The sequence below is a fragment of the Culex pipiens genome, chromosome 2 (genome assembly GCF_016801865.2).
Source record: "Culex pipiens pallens isolate TS chromosome 2, TS_CPP_V2, whole genome shotgun sequence".
Lineage (NCBI taxonomy): Eukaryota > Metazoa > Arthropoda > Insecta > Diptera > Culicidae > Culex > Culex pipiens.
The window spans coordinates 40,768,568-40,790,850 of NC_068938.1; the positions used below are offsets into that span (position 1 = coordinate 40,768,568).

The window sequence follows — 22,283 nt, forward strand, 5'->3', positions numbered from 1 at the left end:
ATTGTCTATACAAATCTTTTTTAAAAAAATGGTAACTCTCAAGGTCCTTTTTTCGTTATCTCGTGACGGAGGGGCGGTACGACCCCTTCAATTTTCGAACATTCGGAAAAGACGTGTTTTTCAATAATTTGCAGCCTAATATGGTGATGGTTTGGAAATTTGGTGTCAACTTTTATGTAAAACAAGCCTTACCCGACAAACTTCGTTCTGCCTTTTTTTCGTTTGTTGACGTTTTTTGATTTTTTGCTTATTCAGCCGAAAAAAACCGTTGAAATTTTTTATAAATATAGATAAGATAGATTGAACGCCCGATTTGATGGCATACTCAGAATTCCAAAAATCTTATTTTTCATCGAAAAAAAAACAAAAATAGTTTCGAAAATTCAGCCATTTTTTGTTAGTTGACGCTTCTCGCTCTTTGTTCTTGCTCGCTAGCGCGCTCTCGTACTCAATGCGCAATCTGTCAAGTCAAGGCATTATTTATAAAGGTGCGCACTTTTTGTTGCGCTTTAAATTCTTATTTCGTAATTGAAATACGCAACTTTTAGTACCCAAACACGTATAGGTCATTGCTAGGCTTAGTGATTTTTCACGCTCAAAAATTGCAAATCGCACGGGGACCTACATTTCAAAACACCAAATTTCACGGAAATTTCGCGGAACAAGAAAAATATTAAAATAACTATGAAAAATTTATGTTAAACTTACAGAAATTACTCTTTATGCTTTTAATTATTATTATATTATATATTATATTATATCTTATTTTTCAATAAACTAAAATTTTGACACAAAATGTAGGACATGTGTATTGTCATTTATTGAGCTGCTATTTTAATGTTGGACTAATATAGCTCAACAGTTTTCGCTGATTTGCTACTATTTTATCTTGTTACATTTTATTGAATTTCATATCGAAGCCAAATTTAACAAAACAATCTAACAATTAAAATAACTTTTTTACGACATTTTGCCCAGTAAAAATATTTTTAAGGTTTTCATCTCACTTTTCAAAATCTTAATTTGAAAATCAATAGGCAAAAATTTTGTAACCTGTAACGAAATCTTCAAAATTTTATTTAAAATTAGAACAGAAAACAAAAAATAATAACTTCTACGGGAACCATCCACTCAAATAATTAAATATCGTGAAAATTAAACAGGACTTAGAAAAAATTTAAAAGGTGACTTGAAAGATACAAAAAAATATGTATTTAAACTTGAATAAACGAAGCTTGAATCTTTTAACTTCTTTAAAAATTATATCTATCAAATTTCAGATTAAACAATAGTTAAATTGTTATTACGGCGAATAAAAATATTGCTAAATTCAGTTAGTTTCCTAAGAAAAGTTGATGAACTATTATTTAGAGTATCAAGAAAATAGTAATTATATTTCCCCAATATTTTTTCTATGCTCTGATGGAATTCAATTTTCAATCTATTTTTTGTTTGTTCCACTGGTTAAATCACCGGGGGAGAAGGGAAAGACGACTATTTTCACTGAATGTTACTTTTACATGAATTTTTGTTTTTGATTAATTTCTAAAATAAAACAACACAATTAAAAAAATCTGTGCAATCTTTAAAAAAAATTATCACGATATACTTGTTCAGTCAATTTTTACAAATTTTGGTCGAAAAAGACAAAATTCTTAAAAAATAAACTAAGAGATTTTATAGCTGAAATTTTTAAGTTATCGCAGTTTTAGTGAAAAAAAAATGGTTTTTTTATCCGTTTTCGTCATTTTCCCGTTTTTGCGTGCTGCGCATCGAAAAACCCAGTTTTTATTTTCAAAAAATCGTATCTCGGAATATTGAAAACATAACTTCACCATGTTTTGATATGTTATGTATAATTTTCCGAGGAATCTGATAACAATATTTTCAGTCATAAGCTCTTTGGTTCCGTGACCTTCAAAAGAGCATTTTAAGTTTTCATTTGACCTTTTCAATTGTAAGGTTAAATATTTGAAACTTTTAACTATTTTTCCTTCAAAGCCAATCTAATACCCTTTCGTTTGCGCTCAAGACAGCTAAAATCGGTTGAAATGGGTCGGAGTTATGATTTTTTGAAAAATGTGGTTTTTGCAAAAATCGACGAAAATTTCCATTTTTCGGACCACCCTAACACGGTGTAGGTCGCCCTAATGGCAAAACAAAAAAAACGGGTCTAATTATTTTGGCCAAGGAACCCTCAGAAAAATTTTGAGCCCGATCGGAGAACTTTTTTTTTCGAATCATGCTGTTTTCGTGGGGAATTGCTGTTTTTATGTACAACGGTAAAAAACACGATTAAGAATTCCGAAATTACAGAATTACAGAATTACAGAACGGTAAAAAACACGATTAAAAATCATTTCGGATCACTTTTTTTCATTCATAACTGACAGCATGATCGTCATTTGGATGTGACCGTCAGAGTTGACACACACGAAGTTGACACGAAAGAAGCCCGAGCTCAACACTCGAAACAGCCGGGCAACACGACCGCACATGCTTTCTCTTTCTTGCTTGTGCGGTGCTGCGTGGTGACAGCACTCAATTGAGTGCAGTCATGGGGAAGGTGACACCGAGTGGGAGATTTCTGATGAGTTTCAAAATAAAAATTACTGCCTTGCTATGTTTGTATGGACAGCTACCAAAATTGTAAACGATTTCTGGTCATTGGGAAGTTCACCAAAAAATTTAAGTAAAATAAACACAAAACCATTTCCGCTTTTCGGGGAGAATCGCTCAGCATAATTTTGCACTTTTCGAGTTAAACAAAAAGTTAACACAACAGAACAAGTTTCCTGCACCGAACTGTTAGTTTTCTAAGCTATTGCTGTTTTTTTTTCTAGACAAAACCATCTCAACCCTGACCCCATTTTAATTGGTACAAACAACAAAAAGACGTAAATATATATATAAAAAAAGCAAACCGACATGATAAAGAAACGCAAAAAGTCCATTTTTTACAATGCAGAGGATAGCTTAGTAATATATTTCCAACAATAATTGCGCAAATCCACAGACAAACACACACAAACACGCATATAGATTCGTATATATTTTTCGCTTACTTACGTCGTTTTATTCAGCCAGCATTCAGCAGAAAAAAAGCAAGAGAAGTGGTTAAATCAGCACTTGAAATATTTTTGACTCCTGTGCTAGAGATTTGGGGTCAGTTTATTTTTCTACGAACATTTGAAGATGGTAAGGATGAAAAAGGGCAAAACTAATCAACAAGAGTCAACAAAAAGAAGAAGAAAAAGACAAATAGGAAAACGATTTATATATTATAAAGGAGGGAGAACAATAGGACGGTAGCTTAGGAAGTGATACTAGAGAACGAAGTGGATTAAATCTAACGAACTATACAAACAGGACTGTATAGAATTGCAAGTGCTTTCTCACTAAACTGCAAAAAATAAAAATAAAACGCGCGACACTTGGTTGTGGGAAAAGCACAATAGTAAACGACTTTTTCATTTTTATTTTTTTTTTGCAAAATTCATCCCAAACCTAACACATCGCTTTGAATCATGCCCAACACACACAAAATATAACTTAACCTGAAAGGTTTTTTGAGTGTTCCTAAGTATCCATTTTGAAGAAAGTACGCATAATAATAGTTCACAAAAGAAACAAACACAAGAAGACATACTCAACCGAATTGAATAATTAAAAAAAGTAACACAAACAAGTGAATAAGCACGAAACAATGGCTTTATTTTCCTCACAAACTACTTCTAGGTGTAAAAAAAGTAATCGTTATAGCAAAAAGAAAGGAGTAAAACAAACAACCTTAAAAGAATGTGTGATTATAAACACCATATACTGATTGAATTGAACTTAACACACACGCAAAAAAGAAAAAGAAAATAAAACAAAAGTGATTAGTACTTACTTACTAATGGAATAATACAAATAAACCGTTCTTGATATAAACCTAGTTGAATGAGTAACGAAAGGAATATATGAAAAAAATACGCGACACAAAAATAAGCGAACCGCGCAAGTGTACTCTTTTCGTAAAGAAAACAAAACTAATCTAACTTTTAAAAACAAGTGAAAACGAGCAGGAACATGCAGAACTATGAATTATGATTATTATTATTATTATTATGTAAACTCTAAGTATTAACTGCGAATCAAGAGATACCGTAAAACAAAGAAGAAAAAAAAAAGATAAATTTTATAAATTTGCTTCAAACAGAAAAAAAACAACCAACTGGGAAAGTGAGACAGAAAATAAACATTCGAATCTTGTCCTTAGCCCGTGTGCCCTCGTCATCGTCGCCATTCCGAAACTCCTCAAATCTTGAACTTTTTCTCCAACGTCTGCCAGCATTCGTAGTAGCTCGCGTCCAGCTTTTGGCACGTTTCCTCACCCCAGCGTGTCACGGCCATCGAGAGCGAAGATTCGAACATGAACGCCTGCGTACCCTCGGCGATGCGTTCCGGCTTGAGGGTGGCGTTGGAGGCGCCCTCGAAGCACTTGCGGTCGGGCCCGTGCGGCGTCATGATGGAGTGGAGCGAAGCGCCCCCCGGCAGGAAGCCGCCCTCCTTGGCCTCGTACCGGCCCAGGATCAGGCCCATGAACTCGGACATGCAGTTGCCTGGGAGGGGAAGGGTAGGAAGAGTTGGGGTAAGTGTTGTTTTTGAATTGTGTTTATAAACTGCTAACAATGTTTAGATGCAATTGTTTGGAAAAAAATATATAGTTTTGAAAATAATAAACTTTTATAAACAAAGATTTATGTTAACAAGAAAATCATTCAATTAATTTACATCAAACATTATTTGCACACACTTGAGTCACATTTTCTCGGGAAGTAAAAAAAGAGTTATATTTTCTACAATGATGGCAGTGCGTGGCCGAATGGTTACGCTGTCCGCTTTGTAAGCAGATGATTCTGGGTTCGATTCCCATCTGCTCCAACCTTCCATCGGATGAGGAAGTAAAATGTCGGTCCCGGCCTTGGTTGTTAGGCCGTTAAGTCATTCCAGGTGTAGGAGTCGTCTCCATGCCATAAGTACAAACAACACACCAAACCAAGCCTACTCCGGTGGAATCGCTGGCGGCGGTTGGACTCGCAATCCAAAGGTCGTCAGTTCAAACACTGGGGTGGAAGGTTCCTTGGAGTAGAAAGAGGTTTGGGTGCCCTCCCCATTCATGCCTTCGGACTCCTAGGTTCGAGCAGAAACTTGCAATAGAGACCACAAAAGACCCGGGGGTCGTTAATGTGGATGGTTTGATTGATTTGATTTGATTTTCTACAATGATATCAATGATTGTGATTTTCATAAAAAAAATTTGTATTGTTTTAAATTAATGGTCATAACAAAAGAATGTTCTGTTGGGAATACATCATTTGTATCACTAGTTTTTCCATACAAGGAAGGCTCTATGTGTTTTCGTAAAATGATCGTGTGTATAATCGAAAATATGTATCTTGAGAAGAGTTTATTTCTGATCGATTTGGTGCCTTCGGCAAAGTTGTAGGCAACGATGCCCGATTGATTTATGAGAGATCTGTATTTTCCTAAAAAATAAATCTGTATTATTATTAATCATGAGGAATTCGGAGCTATAGCAGAAACTTGATTTTTTTTACAGCGATTTATGCTTTTTTATCATATTAAAGCAACATTCCAGTGTTGCAAAAGAGTGATAGAAAAGCTATCAATAGATTATCTCTGCACTAAAAATATCCGAGAGTATAGCGGCCGTCACTATAGCTTGTGAGATCTCTTCTTGTGTCTCGTGATTCCCAGCGATGTCATTCTCTCTCTATCACTCCTTCCCTTTTCCTCGACAATGCGCTCTCACCGCTGAGTCTCTCAATCTCTCCGAAAACTGCAATGAGAGAACGCGAGATGGCGATTAGGAGCCGACCACGAATGATGCCCCTTCAAACTGCGTTTGCAAAATTGGTTTTGTGGCGGCTTTTGTGGTTAAACGCTGTTGCGGTAGGATGATCGTGGAAGCGAGAATGAGAGAGAAAAGGAAATGTCAATCGCGAGTGGGTAAACACGAAAACGTGTTCGGCTTTGTTCGGCGCTGAGAGTTTCAATGAAGAGAGAAGAGCAGCTGTATTTGAGGCATGAATATTCAGGCGAGATAATTGCAGTTGGTGAGAGCTGATATTTTGATATTTTAAAAACCCTGCAACATTCAATGATTTTGTTAAATTGTTGAAATAGTTTTAACGGTACACATCAACCATAACTTTTGCACCCAGATTTCTGTTACAGACATTTTAGTATCTTAAAAAATACGGGAACTATGGATATAATTTTTTATTCATCCCCTAAATTACTGTCTTCATAGTTATTTACAACAAAGTTTGAATATTTTTGCAATCAGATTCTTGCAGGATTGGGTCCGTAAGTTTGACAATTTTGGAATAAGAAGACAACAACTTCCTTGGTTGCTGTGCACCCTTAAATAGTATCATTTTTAAAAATTCTGTATAACACAGATATTTGTGAATTTTGAGATCTGTATATCTGGCATTGTAGGTTATGATAAGGACTTTTCAGAAAATTAGGCCCAAGGGAAAAAATCCCGATTTTTCTACTTGACTTTGTGTCACTAAAAGTGCCACCACCAATTTTTTTTTCGTTTTTCTAGATTTTGAAATATATTTCAGGGGACTAAAAAAGGCATATTTTGCGGTGAATTTGATCATCTAGTCCGGAATTCCTGAATATTTGTAATTTTTAGAAAACAAAATTTCAAAATTTCTTTTTAAATTAAAAATCATATTTTCAATCAAAAATGAAACAACATATGTTTTGATAAAGTGCATCGTTTTTGAGTTAAAGGCCTTTTAAAGTGAATAGTTACGAAAAATATTTAGTTTTTTACAAGTTGAAAGTGATTCATGAAGGAAAAGACCCGTGCAAATAATAATTTCGATATGCTGGGAAAATTTCCTTTTTTTCCTTTGCTGAGGTTCAGCTTTTAAAAATTGAAGCAAATTTGCATGAGTTTTTTTTTTCAGTGTTGCCCAGTAAGCCCTCATTTTTCAATTCGCGATATCTCGAAAGTCGGAATCTGTAAGTTCGATTATCAATGTTGAAAAATGCAACTTTTGTTAAATTTTCTATTCTTCTCTATAAAAATAATTTCGAAATTTTTTAATCTTGCCCATTATTTTAAAATGTCCAAAATAAGTGTTTTAGCTATTTCAAAAGGGATCCTTAAATTTCAAATATATTTTTAATGGTGGTGTTTTTTTATTTGAGACAGCTTTACTGCCCCTGTTCGCATAAATGTCCCATATGCATTTTCTTCAATTTTTAGTTATAGATACAGTTTTGTTCAAAATCGTGTGATCTTTCAGAAAAGCCTATAACATCCAGTACTTTGTTCTAAAAATCAGGAGGAAATCCAGTTTTTTCGCGAAAACTTAACACGTAGCCTTATGTATGGGACAAACTTCAATCGCGTTTTTCTCAGCTTGCTGTTTTTGCATATGGGACATTTATGTGAACATGGGCAGTTTAACTTTTGAGGTCATTTACTGCCTATATTTTTAATTAATAGATTAGAAATTTCATTGAAAATCACAAATATCTTCTGTTGAAAATTTAGAGCTTACTAGGCAAAACTGGGAAAAACTCTTTTTAAACATTTTTTTAAAGATGAATTTCAGCAACCAGTAGTCCATTCAAGAAAGTAAAGAAACGGAAAATTGTAGAAAATTATCTCAGCCTTAAACATATATTTTTTGGTTGGTGCTTTTCCTTCATAAAGTATTTTGAAAGTGCAAAACTAATTATTTTTCGAAAAATTTCACCTTGAGATTCCCATGAGCATTTTCTTATTTTTCAAATGGCGATATCTAGGAAACTACTGATTCAAATTTTAATGTTTAAAATGAAACTTTTGTGAAATTTTCTGTTCTGTTCAATAAACATATATTTTTTTAAATATAGCCCTACAGTTCAGAATGTCAAAAATAAGTGATTTTAGCCCTTTCAAAAGATTACTCTTGACTCTTAAATTTCAAATATATTTTAATCGAATATGTAGAGCAAAAAAAATCGATGGGCCGAACTTTTTTTTCAAAAAAAAATATAACTTCGGCACTAACCTCAATTATACCGCAAAAGATGCCTTTGGTCCCCTAAAAAATTAGATAGATCTCAAAAATTAACCCCTCCGCCCAGAGCAAAATCGAGATTTTTTACGTTTTTTACCAGTACTCGTAACTGAATCGACCAAGAGTTTTCCGTGCATACGATACGGGTCGGTTTGTTCGTTTAGTGCTCTTTATTTCGATTCGATTTTTTCAATGTTTTCGAGACATTGCAGTATTATTTTAGTGTTAAGCATTGAGCTTGTGATTCATACTTTATGAATCAAGTAAAGTTTTTGCCCAGTATTAAGATTAATCCTCAGAAAAATATGTTTTTTGGTGAATGTTTTCATTTTGATTTTCATTCTTTTGACATTCGATGCGGCGGCGTTTCAGTTTCCGTCGTTCCGCATACAGTTTTTTCAATGGGCATGAGTTGCACAGAAGTTTTTGTCGTAACTTGGATGCAAGTTGAAGCGACGCGATCTTGTTTCTGTACAGGGGGTCGCTATTCTTGCTTTTTTTGTGAAACTCGAAATGGTGAAATTGTTGAATGTTTTGCAATCAATAGAAAAGCGTGAGAAATAACGAAGCTTATAGTGGATCACTGTTGAGCTATTTTCTCGGTGGTGCAACATAGTGCTCAGTATCATTGAAGGATCATCATCAACGAACTCGGTGAGGACTTTCCAATTGCATATTTTTATATTATATTATATGTTTTAATTATTGTATTATTAGTATCATCACACTTGACACATTCTACACAACTAATGCAATCATAAATTGGAGCGTTTGGTACGGTATGTCCACGCATCCTTCCTCCCCTGTAGATTCTGCGAAATGTGATCCGTTCTCAGAATCCTCTCTGCGGTAAACACAACGCAGTAGGGCTGGCCGCTTTAATTTTTGCCATACATTTTTGGGTGTTCTCGGATGTACTGCAATTATTAATACTGACAAGAAAAGTGCTTGGGGCGTAATCTAATCGCAAGACTTTCCAGCATGCTTTCATCGGACTGGCTGCGTTTGTGTTAGATTAGATTAGATTAGATTAGTACTCGTAACTGAATCGACCAAATTGGATGATATTTTAATGGTTACAAGCTAACATTCTTTATAAACTAACGCAGGTTTAACCAGGCTGAAAAAATGCATGGTTGCAGAGAAACTTTTTTTTTCTAAAATATCCCAATCATAACCTTCAACTCTCATTGCTCCGGCAGAAGTCTCAGCGGTTAGTCGTGTTTTTTCGCGGTGTGTTTGGTGCGTTTTTCACGGCGATTCCGAGGCGTGTGCGAGCGGACAAGCCCGTTCCGGTGGTCAGAGAAGCCACAATCTGGTCGTCGTGGACACGGCGGCGGTGCAGCAGCGGAAGAGGAACGAGTTCCTGCATCCGAGCAGCAGCAGCAAGAGGAGTGAGCAGCAGCGGCCGCGGAGGCAGCTGAGGCGAGAGACGGTCGTTGGTCGGTGGAATCGGCCCCGGAGAGTCGACTGCGGTCGGCGGACCAGTTTTCGGCCAGGCCAGGTCGGAGACAACCCCGTTGTTTACGTGGCTGGCAGCAGGCAGCACAACAACAACAACAAGCGCGCGCAAACGAGCTTCCCGCGCATCCCGCTGCGGGCGGCAGCCAGTGCGGCCAGTTCGGCGGTGAGTGCGAAAGGCGAGTTTTTTGTTTGCTTTTAGTTTTTTTTTTTCTCATAGTTTTTTTTTTCCTGTTAGATTTTTTTTTTTCTCATTTCTTCTGCGTTATTTTAGTCTTATTTTTGGTTTTGATTAGTTTTCTTCCGTTTTTTCCTCAATCATGGATCCGACCGAGTCGGAACACGAGGAATCTGATTTCGATTCAACCATTGATGGTGACGAGGACGTGGAAATGGAGGACTCTGTCTCGGGAGTTCCTTCAAACACCACCAACAGGGACCACTTCCTGAAGGATAAGGATGCTGACGGTAAAGGGGGATCCACGGACGGGTCTAAGAGGAAGAAGCGAAAGCGTCCTAAATCAGATCCGAATCCGGTTCCCCCTCAACCACCGATTCCTCCCTTGACTCCAGATCCCCCCTTGACTCCAAACCCAATTCCTTCTCCCAATCCAGATCCAATTCCTCCTAAAACACCGGTGCCGAATCCGGATCCAAATCTCCCCCCGCCCCTGAATCCTCATTCCCAAAAACCGATTCCTCGTCCTCGTCAGTATCAAGAGGGATCGCAAACGGAATGGGTGGTCTTCTTCCGGCCCAAACAGAAGCCGTTAAACTTTGTACAGATCACCAAGGATTTGCAGAAGCACTATCCTGGGGTGGTCGAATGTACCAAGCTGAACAAGAGCAAGCTCCGCGTGATCGTGAACTCCGCGGTGCAAGCTAATCAGATCGTTACTGATCTGCGGTTCAGCATTGAGTACCGTGTTTGGATTCCGGCCCACAAAGTCGAGATCGACGGCGTGGTGACCGATGACAGTCTGTCGCTTGTCGACCTCTCAAGGGCGGTGGGACGCTTCAAGAACCCTAAACTTCCAGCTGTGGAGGTACTCGAGTGCCGGCAACTGGGCAACGTCACCACCGAGGGTGGCCAGAAGAAGTTCATTCCTTCTGCCTCGTTCCGGGTGACTTTTGCAGGGTCAGCTCTGCCGGACTACATTGAGCTGTACAAGCTTCGGCTTCCAGTTCGATTGTACGTTCCGCGAGTGATGAGCTGCGAAAACTGCCAGCAGTTGGGACACACCAAGACCTACTGCAGCAACAAGAGCAAGTGCTCAAAGTGCGCCGGCCCCCACAAGGACGTGGAATGCCAAAAGCAGGCTGAAAAATGCCTGCTTTGTGGCGGGGAACCGCACAAAACTCGGCAGTGCCCAAAGTACAAGGAGCGCGAGGACAAGATGAAGCGATCCTTGAGGGAACGCTCCAAGAAGTCCTTCGCGGAAATCCTTAGTCAGGTGACCCATCCCAATCGCTTCGCTCCTTTGGCGGACGAAGATTCGGGGGACGAAGATTCCGATGTGGAGGTCCTCTTCCAGAGAGACGAGGAAAGTGACTCTTCCGGGCCAAACCCGAAGCGCAACAAGGCTTCCAAGTCCAGGAAAGCCGCTGGCGGCAAGGGTAAGGAAAGTGACTCGTTGAACTTCGAGGAGGATTTTCCTTTCGGTCCGTCGGGTAAGCCCGCTCCGAAGCCGGTACCGAAGCCAGTTCCCAAGCCGCTGAAGCCCGTTCCCAAGCTGCCAAAGATCCCCCTGAAACCGGTTCCTCAACCGAATCCGATCACCGATGCCTTCAAAGGAGTCCTTACTTTTTCCACAATCGTGGAATGGCTGTGCTCTTTTGTGAGTGAACCGACGCGTTTAATCATAAAGCGGTTTGAGCCTCTCGCTAGACACATCGGGAAACAGCTTGCTAGCACGATGCCCCTCTTGTCGTTCATTTCCTTTGATGGGTAATACACCAAAAACGAAAAACGGCATCTCCTTTCTACAATGGAATTGTAGAAGTTTAACCCCCAAGTTAAACGATTTTCAACAATTCGCATTCGAACGGGACTGTGATGTGTTTGCGTTGAGCGAAACGTTTCTTATCGGAGATGAGACGCCAGCTTTCCGGGGGTACAACATCATCACAGAGAGCAGGGCAGGGCCAAATAGAGGTGGAGGCGTACTGATTGGGGTCAGGAAATGCCACACTTTTAGAAAGGTCACGCTCCCGAAGCTAGGAGGAATCGAAGCAGTCGCAGTACAGGCCAGGATCAGAGGACTGGACATTTGCATTGTGTCCGTCTACGTTCCTCCACAGGTGTCGTTAACTCGACAAAAGTTGTGGGGTATGCTTGAGCTGTTGCAGGCACCGCGACTGGTTCTGGGTGACTTTAATCTTCACAGCACCGAGTGGGGAAGTCACAAGACAGACCCTCAAGCATATCTGATTCATGAACTGTGCGACGACTTCCAGATGACCCTCCTAAACAGGGACAACCAAGTTACGCGGATTGCAACACCACCAACGCCAACTACGTCCGGTACGAAGGCGAGTGCCATCGACTTGTCGCTCTGTTCCAACAGTCTGGCAGTTCTCTGTGACTGGAACGTGCTCCAAGATCCTCGTGGCAGTGATCATTTGCCGATCGCTATTCTGGTTAGCCATGGCCCACAGCAATCGACAACGGTGGAGATGCCTTACGATCTGACGCGAAATATCGACTGGAAACAGTACGCGGAGGCAGTATCCATTGGAGTTGAGTTGCGAGCAGGGTTGGCACCGCTTGAAGAATATGCGTTTTTGGCTAACTTGATCTATGACAGTGCGATACAAGCTCAGACGAAACCCGTCCCGGGACCATACATCCGAACGCGCCCTCCACTCCCCTGGTGGGACAAGGAGTGTACGGATCTCTCGGCGGCCAGGTCTGTAGCTTATGTGGACTTCTGCAAGTGTGGAATCCGAGCGAACTTCCAAAAGTACAGAGCTCTTGATCGCAGGTATAGTAATACTCTGAAGCGGAAGAAGCGAATGTACTGGCGGGAGTTCGTTGAAGGATTACCAGCAGATACGTCCATGAGCACTCTGTGGCGCGTTGCGAGGGCCATGCGTAGAGGTTCCGTTCCGAACGAGAGTGTGGAAAAATCGGACAAGTGGATATTGGATTTCGCCAAGAAGGTGTGCCCGGACTCGGTGCCGACACAATCATCATTCGACGTTGTTGATGGGAGCGATGCTAATCCTCCCTTCTCGATGGTAGAGCTCTCCATAGCACTATTGACGGGCAACAACACTGCTCCTGGTCCGGACAAGATCAAGTTCAGCTTGCTGAAGAATCTTCCGGACGTCGCCAAGCAGCGTCTGTTGAATCTGTTCAACACGTTCGTGGAGCAGAACGTAATTCCACACGAATGGCGACAGGTCCGGGTGGTTGCCATTCAAAAGCCCGGTAAGCCGGCGTCCGACCACAACTCGTATCGTCCAATCAGCTTGCTGTCGTGTCTACGCAAGTTGCTGGAGAAGATGATCCTCGACCGCCTCGAACCATGGATGGAACGAGAGCACTTGCTGTCAGACACGCAGTATGGCTTCCGGAGAGGCAAGGGAACAAGCGACTGTCTAGCCTTGCTGGCCACAGGGATCGACATAGCCCGTGGTAAGAAACAGCAAATGGCTTCTGTCTTCCTAGACATCAAGGGTGCATTTGATTCAGTCTCCATCGATGTGTTGGGAGTAAAGCTGCGGCGGAGCGGTCTCAATCCGACGATGTGCAACTTCCTCATCAACCTGTTGTCAGAAAAACAAATGCACTTTGTGCAAGGTGATCTGGCAATCACCCGGATAAGTTACATGGGTTTGGCACAAGGCTCACGCCTTAGTCCATCCATGTATAACTTCTACGTCAGCGACATCGATGATTGCTTGACCGGAGACTGCACCCTTATACAGTACGCAGATGACGCAGTGGTTTCAATCGCTGCCAAGAAGGAAGTCGATCTGCTAGAACCCTTGCAAGATACCCTGAACAACTTGGCCCATTGGGCAGTTGAAAAGGGTATTGAATTCTCTCCGGCGAAGACGGAACTGGTCGTTTTTACGGGGAAGCATGAACCGGCACAGCTCAATCTTTCTCTCTCGGGAAAGACTATCGAGCAGTCGGACCACTTCATGTACATGGGTACCATCTTCGATCAAAAGGGAACATGGGGGAAGCACATCAACTACCTGAAGCAAAAGTGCCTGCAAAGAACTAATTTTCTGCGCAGCGTCTCTGGCAACCGGTGGGGTGCTCATCCTTCTGACCTGCTTCGACTGTACAAGACAACGATACTCTCGGTGCTGGAATATGGCAGTTTCTGCTTCCAATCAGCTGCGAAATCACGCTTGTTGGTTCTCCAGCGGATACAGTACCGATGTCTTCGCATTGTCTTGGGATGCATGCACTCAACTCACAACATGACCCTCGAGGTCTTGGCGGGAGTGTTGCCTCTGCGAACTCGTTACTACGAACTGTCTTACCGGTTCCTGATCCGGTGTGATTACAGGAATAAACTGGTAATTGACAACTTTGAAACGTTGCTGAACCTTCACGTTGAGTCTCGGCGCATGCTTCTATATTATGACTTTATGTCATCGTGGGAGTGGAGCCCGAGCACAACGGTACAGAGCACGCCTGCGTTAACCAGCAGCACCCTGATTGGCTTCGACACGTCCATGAAATCCGATACTCGCGGTATCCCAAACCATCTTCTGCGGGGAGTTGTACCGTCGATCTTCGCATCAAAGTACAACCATGTTCCTCCAAACAACAGATTCTTCACCGATGGCTCCAAGCTTGACGGCTGTACGGGCTTCGGTGTTTATCATGAATCTTATAAGCTGTTCTTTAAGCTGAAGGACCCGAGTTCGGTTTACGTCGCAGAGTTAGCCGCGGTTTACTGCGCACTGCGAATCATCGAGACCATGCCACTTGACCACTACTTCATCTTCACCGATAGCTTTAGCTCTGTTGAGGCTATCCGGACTCTGAAGCCGACCAGGGAGTCTACGTTTTTCCTCACGGAAATACGCAAGACTTTAAACAACCTGGCGGCTCAGTCCTTCAGCATCACGGTGGTATGGGTCCGCGCTCATTGCTCGATTCCGGGTAATGAGAAAGCGGACTTGCTCGCCAAGAAGGGTGCTGAGAGTGGAGACATTTATGAAAGGCCAATTAGCCTACAAGAATGCTACGGTTTTCCGAGGCAGCGTGCGCTTCTGGATTGGCAAAATCAATGGGACGACGACACCAAAGGACGTTGGATGTATTCCATACGACCTAAGGTGCAAAGAAAAGCCTGGTTCAAGGGAATGGACTTGACGCGTGGATTCATCAGAACGATGTCCCGCCTTATGTCGAACCATTACTCGTCCAAGGCTCATCTGTACCGTATCAACATGAGTGATACGAACCGTTGCGACTGTGGGCAGGGTTATCAGGACATCGAACATCTCGTATGGGCGTGTCCAGATCACCAGGCTCACAGAATTAAGTTGAAAGATACCCTCAGGGCCCGAGGAAGACCACCAGAAATCCCGATGCGATACGCGCTGTCTCAACTAGACCTTGATGTTCTCTATCCTATCTATCAGTTCCTCTCAGATTCCAAAATATCTATTTAGTTTTCTTCCAGTTAGTTTCCCTTCAGTTAGTTTTCCTCTAGTTAGTATAACTCGCCTTCGCACAAAGCCGTCGTTTCTGGTTGCACCGGAAGTAAAGCAAGATCGCCCCAGCAGCTGGACACCGAGTTGCGGCTGAGGACAAAACGCAAAGGCCAGCAGAGCCAACCAACCCCTACACAATCCCCCTTCCCTTCCCACGCCTTGTCTTTAACATCAATCCCTTCCCTACTAACCCCGAGTAGGCCGCGGGTAATCGGCTCCCCTCCCACTAACATTTACACACAAGATCCTCTGTAATTATTAAGTCAAATGTAATTACAAAAGCCTACTCGGTCCTAACCAGGTTCCAGTACCGAAAAGGACCTAATAAAAATAATTTTATGAAGAAAAAAAAAAAAAAAACCTTCAACTCTGCCGAAGAGACTAAATCAATTAGAAAATTCTTTCTCAAAACATAGATTTTCGACATGCCCATAGTGTATGACCAGCCCGCAAAAAATGTATCCAGATTTTTAAGCGAAGATGGCGATACGAATAGCAAACGCCCGAATTGTCAATATCGCGCAGTGGTACCAACATTACAAACAAAGTGTGATATGGCATAAGAATTTCATGGACAAAGTTAGGTTAATTAATGCACTGATGTATTCCCAAAACTACCCAATAAATAATGCAAAATGCGGTACTCACGATGATAATACGGCGGTCTAAACGTGTTCTCCTGCACTGACCACCTCGGCGGAAAAATGACAAAGTCGGCAATGGCCGTCCCGTACTTGTTGCTCGGACAGGTCAACACCGTGAAGATGCTGGGATCACAGTGATCGTAGCTGACCGAGTTGATCACCATAAACTTGGCCAGGTCGTACTTGTACGGGGCGTAATTGCCGTGCCAGCCGACCACATCGAACGGCGAATGGTTCTGCGTGGCGACAAACAGCGCTCCTTGGTACTTGGACACCATCTTGAATCCTTCCACGGTGCGATCCTCGAACCATGCCGTCGGTGTGAGGAAGTCACGCGGATTTGCTAGCCCGTTTGCGCCGATCGGTCCCAGGTCGGGCAGCTTGAAGTGCCCATCGTACACTTCGAGGATGTAACCCCGGGTGGGCCCTTCAACGGCTACGCTGAACCGGATGCCCTGCGGGATCACGCAGATTTCGTTCGGCTTGACGTACAGCCGTCCAAACTCCGTCGTAATGTCCAACGGACCCTGCTGGGGAACTGTGGGTAGAGAAAGTGTTTAGTTTGATTGAAATCTTCTTGTTTAAACTTATTTCCTACCAATTAAAAAGTCCCCATCGCTGTTATAGAACGCGGTATTCTCCATCGACTTGTTGCACAGGTACACGTGCACGGCCAGCCCGTGCCGACTGCGGACGTCCCCCGCGCCGCAAACCGTGTGCAGTCCGGCGATAAAGTCGCGCTCCTCGCCGGTTTCCGGCAAATCGAACGGACTCCACCGCATCTGGTTCGGATTTGGAGGCTGTTCGTCCCATTTATTGCCCCGTAGAAACGGTGCCACCTGGTACGGCTTGAACGGTTCGTGGACCACCGATGGTCGGATGCGGTACAGCCAACTGCGCACGTTTTCGGTGCGGGGTGCCGTGAAGGCACTGCCGGACAGTTGTTCCGCGTACAGGCCGTACGCGCACTTTTGGGGAGAGTTTTGGCCTTCCGGGAGGGCACCCGGACAGCGGGCGTCCTCCGACGAGAAGTGGGATCCGAAGCCGGATAGGTACTGAAAATGGAAAAGATTTGCTAACTTCTTTTATACTGTTGTGCCATGCGGCTCCATGATGTAATGCGATGTATGCGCATTTCCTTTTAACGCATAGAACTATTAACACGGACAAAGTGGAACAATGACCTGCATATCATCACCAAAAATAACATAGCTTAATAGTAGTTCATGCAACAAGTTGCAAAAAGAAGATTTTTTCAGTACGAGTTGGCACGACGAGGTTTACCGAGTTGGTTAAATACGGAGAGTGCTGAAAAAATCAAATCTTGCAACGAGTTACATACGACATTTTTTTCAATTACGAAAACACCCTTTGAATGGAATTTTAAGTCAATTGTCTATGTCAATTCACCGATAAAACCAAAACAGTATTGAAAAGTTTAACTTTTCGACACAAGTGCTGAAAAATTCAAATATTAATACAGATGATCGAACCACGAAACACATTTTTATAAGTTTTCTTATTTTTGATAGTTGAGCTTAAGTATGACCTCTAAACTATTCTAAAGTGATTAAGAAGATTCAACTGCAATCGGCGTTTTTATCTAATTCAGTGAATCTCCTTGGATAAATGTACGACTCGGGCTGAAAAAATCATTAACAAACTATTCCAATGATGGCATGTTTTGCGCTGAACAGCAGGTCTTTTTGTTATTTGAGAATTACAGGAAAAGTATGTAGTTTCACAACGGAACCGCAAAAACTACTATTATCGATTTCAACAGGTACCTACCTTAAAGTAATTTGTAAATTTTATTAGTCACGTCAATTGAACCAGTAAGAAAGATTATTTTTCATAAGGCTGATACAAAAAGTTTTTTTTGCAAAAACATAACTAGTGTAAATGTATTTTTAAAAAACACTTTTTTCAGTCAAATGCTTGTTATTTTAATTTTTGTTTTATTTTAGAATTAAATTATTTAATTTGCGATATGGATATCAAACGAAACGAAATTTTGTATTCTTTTCGCTAGATTAAAGTTTTTTTTTTGAAAAATACTAAAACTTTCACAAAATACCGTATATTTTTGAAAATGGCGAAATTTTTTAAATTTACAATATCGGAATCAAGCGAAGCGAAATTGCGTTTGCTTTTTTACTTTATTATTGTTTTGGAACCATCCACAAACCACGTTGTGTACTTTCGAAAAAATACGATATTTTGTGAAAATTTTAGTATTTTCGAAAAATATTATTTTTTCAAAAATACAACTAATAAAAGAATACAATGTTTCGCTTTGTTTGATACCAATATTGCATATTATAAATTTGAGTACTTTCGAAAAAAAACGATATTTTGTAAAAAATTTAGAATTTAAAAAAAACTCAATTGTGTGAAAATACATATCAAATTTCGCTTCGTTTGATACCCATACTACAACTTTTGAAAATTTGAGTCATTTCGTAAAAAAACGATATTTTGTAAAAAAAATTTTTTCGAAAAATACTGTATTTTGTAAAAAAAATAGTATTAAAAAAACTAATAAAGTAAAAAAGCATAGAAAGTGTCGCTTCATTTTATACCCATTTTGCATATCATGAATATTTCATTAATTTCGAAAAATACAGTATTTTGTGAACAGTTTTGACTATTTAAACTTTGGAACTTACCACATTTTCATAAAATATATTCTTAGTGAAAATTAAACATTATATTGTAAGATTAAGTCGATTTTAGAAAGTTATCGAGTTATCGTACATTATCGGCGATAACGATAGAACTGTTTTCGTTATCGAGCCTTGATAATTTTATCGTTAACAACCTTGATTAAAACATTGTTCGCGTCCGGTTGCATTTGACTGACGCAAATAATTTAGCAAACAGGTATATTTTTGCTAGAACTTTCGTCAATATGGCCATTTTCGTCAACATTAGAGGAACTGGTTCTACCATTTACGATAGTAACAACAGGTTTTTGAATATCACAAAAACTGCGAAGAAAACTGCATGCGCATCATGTTATTTACACAACACTTAATTTATTCAAGTAGGTAAATATTTTTTAGGAATTTTGTCGAATTCATCAAAACTTGTTCAAAGATGAGTTTCAACTATTCTGTTGTCACTTGGCATTCTGATCTTCGTGCTTACGTAGATATACATATTCAAATTAGCTGAGCCGGTCTCCAAGGGAGCAACGGGAGGCTCGTCCGCACAGGCAGCCAATCAAAGCTCGTCAACAACAAAAGTTGCTGGAACAGGTTCCATCGAGATGACGTTGAGTTTTTCGTTGGATGGAACGGATATTTGTTCGTTTTGGTTGTTTTTAACTTATAATTGTGCAGTTTATTAGTTTTGAAGGTCAAGCAACATAATTTAAAAAAAATATCATGCTTTTCAAGATGTTCTTGAGGATTTAGTAAGACGTAGAAAGATAACACTACAAACAACATGATCACTCGAAACAGTTTTGCCCAGAAACATGATGCTGCATTCCCAAAACTCACTTCTTATCACAAAACCTACCTGATACTCAGCCATTATCTTCCTTGCTGCTACTCAAGATCACCAAGCACTATCTACCAAACCCGAGTGGGGAGATAAGACAGAGAGAGCCACACCGATCGCTGCCGCGTCCAGAACTCGACTGATCGCGCTACGTGACCGCGGTCGGCATCTAATACGCCGTCGAGCCTGTTGACAACAGCCACCGCGCGCGCCCGAAAACCGATCAAACCGGATTCCAGACTGTTGTTGTTTTTGTTTCTAGCTTTCCGAGTGGTTGGTTGGAGGGACCGGTGCGGGTGGACAGACAAACAACATCGGACGTTGGATACAGGGTTGGTCGGACGGATGCTTCGGAACCGGTCATCAGGTACAAAACGCGTGCCAGTCTGGGAAAGTCAAGAAGGTCATTAGTGGCGAATTTCTTTCCAATGAGTTTGGCGGTCAGTTGTGTCTGTTATCTGTTTGTATTTTAGCGTACGGGTTCATTTAAAAAATACGTTATTATCCTCAATTTGTTAGATTTTTGTTTTGTAATAGTAGTTGTATATAATACTAGTGTTTTTTGTTTTCTTAGCTTATTCCCTTGCCGCGATGTGAACCATTCAAACTCTCTCTGGTTGTTTAGCTGTGCTGTTTTAGTGGTGACTGGGATAAGTGTACAGTAACCAAAAATGTATTTTTTTCTGGAATTTGATACACAGGTTAACACTGACCGATACATACAAATTACAATAATCACAAACAGACAGGAGTAAGTAACTCACAATGGTGTGATTTAGACATAAAAATTCTAAAATGTTTAACCGTTTTATCTTTTTTTTTCACTTAGTAAACCTCACTTGGACTAGAGATGATTTCGTTTACAAACACAAATTGTGTTAAATTAGTAACTGGTATTTTGTTCTCTTCCCTTGTAGTAGTTGCGTTGAATTTCCAACTCGTTTGTTCAAGATTTTATCACTTGCAGTCTTAAAATGCTGTACATGTTACTGGGGTTCAACTCAATATACTAACTAAGCAGTGGAATAAAGCGAATTGCTGGAATGTGTGTGTTTTTACAATGTTGGATTTGTGTTCTACATTTCTTGACTTTTTTTTGATAAGGTCCTATAAACAAATGTAAACATTGGGTGTATCCCTTTCACACCTTATGTCAAAGTCCATCGGAGTAAGCGGGATACACTCAATGTTTACATTTGTTTATAGGACCTTATCAAAAAAAAGTCAAGATTTTAAACCTTACTTTTCGCATACTTTATCACCTATCAGACTTATGGGCTATCTACAATCACTTAGCTTAGAACATCTAAGTAAAGTAGTTACTTAGGAAAGTACGCAACTTACGGCCGTCATCCACAATCAACTTAGAAATTTTGCTGGGCTGATATAGGGTATATGACCCTATTTTGGACCTAGTACCTATTTTGGACCTATTTTTATTAATCGAGGTAGTTCAGGCTTTTAAAGTACGAATTCACTGAATCCAATCAACAGAAAGTGTAGGCAGGATCGTTTTGTATCTTACCTCTTCCAGAAATGTTAACATTTTTGATTATTTCCGCTTTTTCAGCCACTTTTTCCAACGCCATTCGAACTTCCTTTCATTTTTCTAGCACATCGATTAGGTCCAAAAATTCCGGCCTCGTTGCTTATCAGATTTGGCTCGCGATACCTTGATGATTTTTTCTGTTTTGCACTGACACCAAGCAATTTCGTCCGGTTTCCGAGCAATGTAACTGTTGTTTATTTAATTCTTTCTTGTTTTCCGTCACTAAACCATTGAAATAACTATTCTATTATCGAAAAAAACTCATTTCAAAATATTTTTTCAAATCAGCCGCGTTGGATCAGTTTTTGGAGCTACTTTGCTGTCGGTTCAAGGCTATTACCAACACATGCATAACAAGGTGTTGCCAGTTTTGTTTATCAATTTATTTCGATATTTCATTGAAATTGATTGAAATTTTTTAATTTAATATTTTGAATTGAATTTCTTTACTGTAATTATTTGAATGAAATCTAAGCTTTAAAAAGCAAATGATCACCAGAAACAATGAAAATATGTTTTTTAAACGATAAAAATGCAAATTGATGCTAGAGATTTAGATGATTGTTAGGACCGATTGCAAAGTATCCCAAAATTTAAACTGATGTTGATTTATTTTTGTCTTAACATCATTATCACCAATTTAGCCGCATATATTTTTAATTTTTGCTTCAAAAAATGCAAACTGGCTACCCTGTTGGAATTGAAGGGGAAACGATTGAAAAACCTAAAGGGTCTAGTTCATTAAATCGTCAGCTGTCACCGTGACAGGAGCTGTCAACATCGCTTACGAGTGGTTTTTGAAAAAGTCGTATGAATTAAATTTAAAAAAATCTTGAGTTAGTTTTAAAAAGATCCTAAGCGCTAGTTGTAAACAAATCAATTTTTCGATTAGTTCTCGATCAATTAACGAATTACAAATAAAAAATGCTTTGAATTATCATCTGCACGTCTTTTAAATGCTCTTTACTGGAAAACAAACAAAATTTGGTTTGGTTCAGAAAAAAAATCAAATAAGTGTCGGAGATCGTGATGGCTTTTACGACGTATTGCAAACTAATCAGAGAAATATACATATGGAAAATATATTTTTTGTAAGTTTTAACTGATTTTTGCATATTTATCTATATATAATTTTTAAAAATACAGGTATAACGTATTTTTTCACAATTGGCAGCGTTGGTTTATAATAAATTAAACTTTTAAATTTTACCGTGTCAATCATGTTAGAAACACAATTAAACCAGCTAGAAAAATAAAAAACTTCGAAAAAAATAGCATAAGAGGTTAATGCGATGTTAACATTATGAATTTTATGATTTGAGACATATAGCCGGG

The 22,283-nt window shown here is 40.1% G+C and overlaps 1 protein-coding gene across 1 annotated transcript; it reads right to left on the bottom strand.

The window, feature by feature from the left end:
* Positions 1 to 3,689: 3,689 nt before the first annotated feature.
* On the bottom strand, positions 3,690 to 19,727 carry LOC120420253 (homogentisate 1,2-dioxygenase). Its single transcript, XM_039583250.2, has 4 exons — positions 19,418 to 19,727; positions 16,491 to 16,947; positions 15,897 to 16,430; positions 3,690 to 4,604 (listed from the first exon to the last, which is right to left on the bottom strand). The coding sequence occupies exons 1-4, from the start codon at positions 19,430 to 19,432 to the stop codon at positions 4,300 to 4,302; spliced, it is 1,311 nt and encodes a 436-aa protein (XP_039439184.1). The 5' UTR covers positions 19,433 to 19,727; the 3' UTR covers positions 3,690 to 4,299.
* Between the last annotated feature and the right edge of the window lie 2,556 nt (positions 19,728 to 22,283).

What these genes read in the sequence shown, in the direction of transcription:
- LOC120420253 (XM_039583250.2), bottom strand. An exon ending in CGATGGGGACTTTTTAATTG is followed by an intron (nt 16,431 to 16,490) that starts GTAGGAAATAAG and finishes CTCTACCCACAG; the next exon opens with TTCCCCAGCAGGGTCCGTTG. An exon ending in TAGACCGCCGTATTATCATC is followed by an intron (nt 4,605 to 15,896) that starts GTGAGTACCGCA and finishes TTCCCCTCCCAG; the next exon opens with GCAACTGCATGTCCGAGTTC.